Source organism: Galeopterus variegatus, unplaced genomic scaffold (assembly GCF_000696425.1).
Source record: "Galeopterus variegatus unplaced genomic scaffold, G_variegatus-3.0.2 Scaffold2207, whole genome shotgun sequence".
NCBI lineage: Eukaryota > Metazoa > Chordata > Mammalia > Dermoptera > Cynocephalidae > Galeopterus > Galeopterus variegatus.
In genome coordinates, this window is record NW_007728318.1 from 162,617 (window position 1) to 170,413 (window position 7,797).

Below are 7,797 nucleotides of genomic sequence, written 5' to 3' on the forward strand. Positions count from 1 at the left end.
AAAAAAAAAAAAAAAAAAAAAAAAAAAAAAAAAAAAAGATTCCTGGAAGAAAAATTCTGGTCATCACTTAAGTTCATTCATTGTGACATGTTTCCAACCTGGGGATCAAACATAATGCTTTAAAATGCACATTGGGGGGCCGGCCTGTGGCTCACTCGGGAGAGTGCGGTGCTGATAACACCAAGGCCACGGGTTCGGATCCTATATAGGGATGGCCAGTTAGCTCACTGGCTGAGCGTGGTGCTGATAACACCAAGCCAAGGGTTAAGATCCCCTTACCGGTCATCTTTAAAAAAATAAATAAACAAACAAATAAAAAATAAATAAATAAAATAAAATGCACATTGGATCTTGACTGTCATGGCCTTAGGTTTTTTATTTAAAGGGACGGTTAGGCTGAAGAAGTTCTACAAAGTCAGTCCCAATTTGTAATAGAATTTCTTAGGGCATGTTTTCAGGATAGTTTTTCCTTTAAAGGACTAACAAAAGTATTTTAAGCGCATGAAGCTCAGAGAACATAGAAAAAACATCTTGGAATAGTATCTCTTAACAAACAAGAGTTTTATTATTTTTTTTTTAATTATTATTATTTTTTTTCCTTTTTGTCTTTTCTCGTGGCCGGTAACAGGATCACAACCCTCAGTGTTGTGCCCGCACTGCGCTCAACCAGTGAGCGGACCGGTCTCTATATGGGATCCGAACCCTCGGCTGGAGCGCCACCGCGCTCTCAAGCGCCGCACTCTACCGAGTGCACCACCGGGCTGGCCCCAAACAAGAGTTTTAAAACTATACTAACCAGCATAACCAAGTGGGAGATCTAAATTCAGGAAAAATCCTTTCCAATCATAAAATAAGTTTACTCATTGAAAAGAACATGCCTCATTTTCTTTACTTGCTGAATAAAGGAGAGCCAAAAGCAATGCACTGTAATGAAATCTACGTGAGGTGCTAATAACTTATTTTGAGGTCCTAGAGTCAATACTGTTGGCCTTGCTATATTCACAACCAGTGTGCCCTTCTTAGAAATTAAAAATACTTTGGCTATAGTGTTGAAATGAGCCTTTTGCTGGAATGTGCACAATATAGTAGGGTTTAGAGTATGGACTCTGGAGATAGAAAGACTTAGGTTCAAATCCAAGCTCAGTTTTTATTATTAGCTGAAAAATATTTCTTCTACCACTAATCTTCAAAAGAGTATGTAAAATAAGAGATTAACAAATAACAACTCTACTACATGCATTTTCACTGCTAGGTATATATTTGTCGAAATATTCTGTGTAAAAATGTTCCTAGCAGCGTTTATATAAATTCTTAAAACAGTACCTAAGATGAATACACTGTGTCAGCTATTAAACTTATTATTGGTAATCAGTAAAAAAAAAAAAAAAAATTAGAAACAATGTCCATCTATTGAATTGTTAAACTGTGATACAGTCATACAATATAATACTGTATATAGTAAATGAATATGCCAGAGTTAAATATATCTATAGCTGAAATTCAAAGATAATGTTAAACAAAAAAGCAAGTTTCACGATAACTATGGTAGGATACTATGAACTGCATAGGAATACAAACACATATAGTAAAAATATATGGCAATTATGTAGAGGGAGAAAGTGGGATGTCATCAGGGGCTTCAACTGAATCAGTAATAATTATTTCTGAAAAACAGTAGATAGGCACATAGGTGTACATTATATTATTCTTTATACCTTTCTAAGTGTTTTGAATATCTACTAATTTTTTTTTAAACGAGTGAGTGACAAAGTGAGCATAAGATTTAAAGATAAGAATAGATTTTCTACATGTTCAATATAGTAATATACTAGTTTCTCAAAAAAGTAAGAAAATTAAAAATAAGCTCAATGATTAACAGGGAGCATATACACTGCATTAGATTCATTCTAACAGAATAAACACCAGAACAGCAGTATACTTTGCATTTGGGTAGTTCCTCAGATCCATTCAGCAATTAGGAAACAAAAGAAATACAATGTGGGCAAATCAACCACCTTTCCTTACACTGGCTGAACTAGAAACTTTTATTTTAAACACAAACTCATTCTTAAGCCCTAGAAGCTTCCTTCTGACACTGTCATGTTCTTTGCTTAAGGATTCCCAATAAATGCTACTTTCAAGAATTAAGAAGAATTTTAATAAGTCACTAAGAAATAAAACAATGACAAAGAAAATAAAACACCAAAAATTCATCAACAGACAACTTACAGAGCCTATATACTTTAGTTTATTTTCTTTAATGCTTTAAAAACATTACATATTTTAAGGTATAAGAGACAGAATCTGGTAGTACCTATACCTGTCGCGTCTTCCATCTCGGGAACTACTGTGACTGTAACTTGTACATAGTTTACTGAAGGAAACTAGTTTCAGGTCAAGTTCATTTTCCAGCTGTCGAGCCTGTTTCCTGAGATCTTTAACAAAATTATAAAAGCAAATAATTAGATACAAAAGTACATCAGTAGACATGACAATCATAAGAGTATTCTGAAGAAAACAAACTATGAAAATGATCATATACTGATTCAGTTCCCCCCTAAAGAAAAGTGCTAAAAGGAGAAAACTAATGACTTACCCAGGAAAGCAAATTAATCACTTATTTAAGCTTCAAATAGGGCAAGAAGGAAATAGCGGTGGGAGATGGAAATTTTCAGCTTTATTCCAAAGATAGCTAGACAAGAAATGTTGTTCTAACATCCCTGAAATTATTTCTATAGCAATAACTAAAATTTATAATTCAGAGGAAAATGAGAATACAAACCACAGAGGAACTAAATATGGCTTATGACCAGCACATCAATCTACCAGCTACTTTATAAGAAAGAGGCCAACACTGTTTTTGACAGGGATTTTGCTGTTTTTTAATGTTCCAAAGCTTTATTAGGCTTATGAAATTCTTCTCATAATAGTAAAATGACTTAGTGATCGAGCATAAAGAAAAAATAAGCGCTGGATTGTCAGCTCAGATGGTTACAGTGTGGTGCTCATAACACCAAGCTCTAGAGTTAGATCCCTGTACCAGCCAGCTGCACCCCCCCCCAAAATAAAGAAAAAGAGAAAAAAGAAATTATCATTAATAAAAATTTAAAATTAACTTTTAATAAACTTACTGAAAGATATTTGGAGAAGCTGAAACCAACAATAAACAATGTGTTACTAACGAGGTCAAATATGAGTATTTCAGAAATAAAAGCACTGGAATTTCCAAACAGAAACAAAAAAGCAAGCAGAGAAAATGGTATAGTACTTTGGCATCTAAGGGGTCGAGTAGGAGAAGCCACAGTCTGGAAACCCACACATAGATGTCAGTCCTCTCATTCATGGTGAAGTGGACTTTAAAATAAAAGGGCCGAAATATAGGAAGAAAAGGTGATGATAATCTCTTTCAGGAATACAAAAAATTATTTCAATATACTGTGCAACCACAAGTGGGAAGCAGAGTAACATAGTGGAGCACATTTGCCCAGAGACCAAATCCCAGTTCAAATCTCAACTCGGCCACTTACTGACTCAGATTTATAAACAATCTACTTAGCCTATGAACCTCAGCTTTTTGTTTTTTAAACCCTGCCTTCAGGGTTTCTGTATGCATTAGTAATCATATGCTTAAAGCAGCTGGCTCAGAGTAGGTTGTCAATAATGAGCTGGTGCATTTATTACAGCGTAGTGCTTCAAAAACCATAGCCTAATGACTAGTATTAAAGATACCAGTAGCCACTTCTAAATAATTTAAGGATGTTTTCTAGCTAGTACATATATTTCAAATGGGCATTTTAATACGTGTTTTAAACTATAAGCACATTTCTCTGTAATTTTAGTAACTGTCTTTCCTAACAGAAACATCAAGTAAAAGCATTTTGAAAGTATGACAGGCAAGTATGGATAAACTTAGAATTAAGTTTCTAAGACCAAGTGGCTGATAGTGACAATACTGTGGTTTCCAGTGGCTTCGGTGGGTAGCAACAGGAAACAGGTCAGAAGAGGAAAGAGAAAGTTTCTATATTGCAGTAAAGCAAAGAGACAGTTCAAAGAAAAAGGTTAGCCTTCTGTCATCTTTGTTGATATCAGGGTCCAGGAATGAGTTTTACATGACCTCACTTTACCGGTCCAGAGCTACAGGAATTAAAAAAATGCACTTGTCAAATCACAAGAAGGTTTTCTGGGGACAGAGGTATAGCAGATGGATTAATTTCAATTCACACTTGGTTCTCTCGACTTGTCTTTTTAACAAAACCCATCCTAGACTCCACAGCAGAAGGGAGTTATTTTCTCGAAGTCCCAGTCTGAGGCTGCCATGCGGAGCCAGTAGGAGACACTCCGTTCACACTTCGCCCAATGGACCGGACCGACAAGTTTTTCCTTTCACTTTTCCCATTCAGTTTTCCAACAGTAACCTCAACTCCAAGGTGCTGACTCCTCCAGTTTCCCGGGCTCTGGTTCTTCCTGCTCAACACTCGTTTCCCCTCCGAGTTCGAACCCAAGCCCCTTCGTGCGAGTTCCACTACCCACTCAACGCAGTTCTACGCCGGTGACTCAGGTCCCTTTCCCTCCCCGCTCTGTCCGCTCTGCCAACCCCCCATCCCAGGTCCGGCTCACAAGGCCCGGTTAGGCCAGCCCTGCCCCAGACCGTTCGGTCTCCTCAGCCCCCAGGCCCTGGGGCTCCCATAGGCAAGCTCTACCCTCAGATCGGCCGCGCCGGAGCCTTGGTCTTTCCTCTACTGCCTCCCCCAACACCCGAACTCACTCAGCCCCGCCGCCCCTCGCGGAGCCCACCCGGAGGCCTCTCCCTCACCTTCCCAGTAATTGCTGGTTCCTGCCGCCATCTTTGTTGTCCAACGTCAGTCGTAATAGGAGAGTAGACGCGATGAGGGCCAGAGAGGCACTTCCCGCCTTCTTCCGCCTTGGGCGCCTGGGCCTATGGGATACGCGAGCCTCCACAGACACCGCCACCGTGTGGTCCATTCGTTATTTTACAGCGTTTGAGCAGCGAGACTGAAAGCTTCAGCTTCAGCTCCTGACACTCCCTGAGTGTCTCATACCCGCTTTTCGCGCCCCAAACCTTATCTCCTTCATCTCGGCTTATCCCTTCTCTCAGCAGGTGCCTATTTGACTGAGAGGCGCGTCATCCTCAGACAGAACCCTCGCCGTTTCCCTCACGTTCTCTCAACTGTGGATCCTCACCCAGCCTCTTCCTTTCTCAGAGCCAGAAGCTCTTTTCTTCCCAAGACCAATCCCTTCATCCCACATCTCCCTGTGCTCCACCTTCCGCTCTCTTTGGCATAAGCACTCTTCTCCCCTGCCCGCTTGTCCCTGTGTCTACAGTAGTTATGGTCCCAGCCCCCTTTCCTTTTCAGCCACCAAAACTAAAAGGTGCGTGCTAACTGCTCCACATGCTCCCAACCTGACCCCTCAACCTGTTGAAATCTGCTGTCCAAACCCACCCTTTGTAGACACAAAAATTACCACACTCTACTGGTGCTTTCATTTTACCAGTTCTGGTGAAGTGTAGAAACTTTACCTCCCGGGAAATCCTTTCCCCACTCATTTATGACATAATTGTCTTTAATAGTTCCTCTACATTTACTAAGAACCACATCAGACGATGTTATAATTTTTACTTCAACTGTCAAATATAATTTACAGAATTCAAGAGCCTACTCTATTTACCCATATTTTACTCTTTCTTTCTTTCTGATGTTCCAAGATTCTTTCTCTTATCATCTCTTTTCCGTTTCAAGAACTTCCTTCAGCCTTTTTTTTTTTTTTTTGAGATCAGCTGGTGACAAATTCTATCAGTTTTTCATTATCTGAGAGTGTCTTTATTTCCCCTTCATTTCTGAAGGACATTGTTGATGATTTAGAGTCTGGGGTTGACAATTTCTTTTTTTCAGCAGTTGAAAAATGTTGTTCCACTTCCTTCTGGTCTCCACAATTTCTGATGGGAAATTGGCTGTCATTTGAATTGTTTTATGCTACAACTAAGGTATTTTTTCTCTCTTACCGCTTTTGTTACCTGGCTTCCTGCCCCTTTGAGAAGGAAAGAAAAACTCAGAAGTCAAATGGTTGGTGTTAGAAAAGCAGATGTATTCAGCTGAAGGAGATGGTAGGCTACCCCATCTCAAAGATTTACATTTACTGAGGGGTTTGTAAAGGAACTGTTGAGGGAGTAGAATGTGGGAGGTGAAAAGCAGGACAGAAAGAGATCTGAGTTACGAGGGGTCTGTTTCTGTGGTCAGGTACAAGGTCTTTCCAAGCCTCATCTGGTTTCTGTTTTCATCTTCACTGTTATCTCAGGACCCTGCAATATTTTGATTTGCGCCGGTGTACTTGGCTGGTGCCCAAGGTCAGCTTCAGTCATTTGGCCTTGATCATTTCTCAAAACTCTACAAGTCTCAAAGACAGAACTGTTAGCTTTGCAAAGTAGTAATTAGCTTCTTGGCCTTGTTTTCCTACTTAGCAAGTCAGATGAGAAAGTCAGGGGATAGGAAGCCAGAGTGGAGAGAAAAAAAACTGTCCTTTTAAAAATCCTCCCCCCTCCGTAGCCCAGGCAGCTTTAGGTCCCAACATGGCTTCAGTCCTGCTCACTCCAACACTTTCAAGAATCGTTCTTTTTCTTTAGTTTTCAGAAGTTGATGATGTGTCAGTGTAGATTTCTTTGGATTTATCCTGTTTGGGGTTTGCTCAGCTTTTTGAATCTTAGGTTTATGTTTTTTGCCAAATTTTGGAAATTTTCAGCCATTATTTCTTGAAATATTTTTTCTGCTCCATAGTCTTCCTCTTTTTTTTCCTGGGACTCTGATGACATGAATACTAGATCTTTTGTTAAAGTCTCACATATCCCTGAAGCTGTGCAAAAATTTTTTTCAGTCTATTTTCCATCGTTCAGATTGGGTAATATTTACTATTCCGTCTTCAGGTTCATGACAGGCAAGTGCAAGTGTACTTCAAAAAGTTTGTGGAAAAATGGAGTTGAAAGATAATATGAATCTTTCCATGAACTTTTTGAAGACCTTTCATGTCTTTCCTCTGTTCCCTCTATTCCGCTGTTGAGCCAATTTGCTAAGTTTATTTCAATTATTGTGTTTTTCAGATCTAAAATTTCCATTCAGTTCCTCATTATGTATCTTCCATTTCTTTGCTGGAACTTTCTATTTCTTTGCTGAGACACTTTTTATCATTTGTTCTTAGTTTGAAGTTGCTCATTAAACTACTTTTATTATAGCTGCTTTAAAATCTTTGACAGATAATTCCAACATCTGTGTCATTTTGATGTTGGGATCTGTTGATTGTCTTTTTTCATTCAAGTTGGAATTTTCTGGTTTCTTTTCATCAAAAGTGGTTTTTATTTGTATCCTGGATATTTTAGGTATTATGAGACTCTAGATCTTATTTATGTCTTCTGTTTAAGCTGACTTTCTCTGACACTGTGCTGGTAGGGGAGGCAGGGAACGCCTTGCCACTTTCAGGTGGGAGTGGAAGTTCAGGTTCTCCCTTGGCCTTTATTGATACCCCAGGTGGGGGGTGCCTTGTCACTGCTCTCCGTGTGGTCCCCCACCCCCCAGCACTACAAGGAGGTCTTGTTATGACTGTGCGATGGTGAGAATTCTGGCTCCCCACTTGGCCTTCTTTGACTCTGCCCAGGCATGGGGAAGGGGGTGCTTTATTACAGTCAGGTGAGGGTGGAAGTCTAGGCTCCCCACTCAGCCTTTGCTGGCAGACCTCAGTTTTTCCTATGGCATTTTTCTGGAGTAGTGCAATTATTGTCTAAAAGTATTC

The 7,797-nt window shown here is 39.6% G+C and overlaps 1 protein-coding gene across 2 annotated transcripts in view; it reads right to left on the reverse strand.

Annotated features, from left to right (window-relative positions):
- Positions 1-4,894, reverse strand: part of GOSR1 (golgi SNAP receptor complex member 1) — a 63,362-nt gene extending 58,468 nt beyond the window's left edge. The window contains exons 1-2 of one of the 2 annotated variants that reach the window (XM_008580930.1): positions 4,814-4,894; positions 2,321-2,435 (exon numbers count right to left, since the gene is read on the reverse strand). In XM_008580930.1, coding sequence (XP_008579152.1) covers positions 2,321-2,435; positions 4,814-4,844 — 146 coding nt within the window. In that variant the 5' untranslated portion in view covers positions 4,845-4,894. Of the gene's footprint in view, positions 1-2,314; positions 2,436-4,813 lie in introns of both variants that reach the window. The other variant, XM_008580929.1, reaches the window with a different exon arrangement.
- Between the last annotated feature and the right edge of the window lie 2,903 nt (positions 4,895-7,797).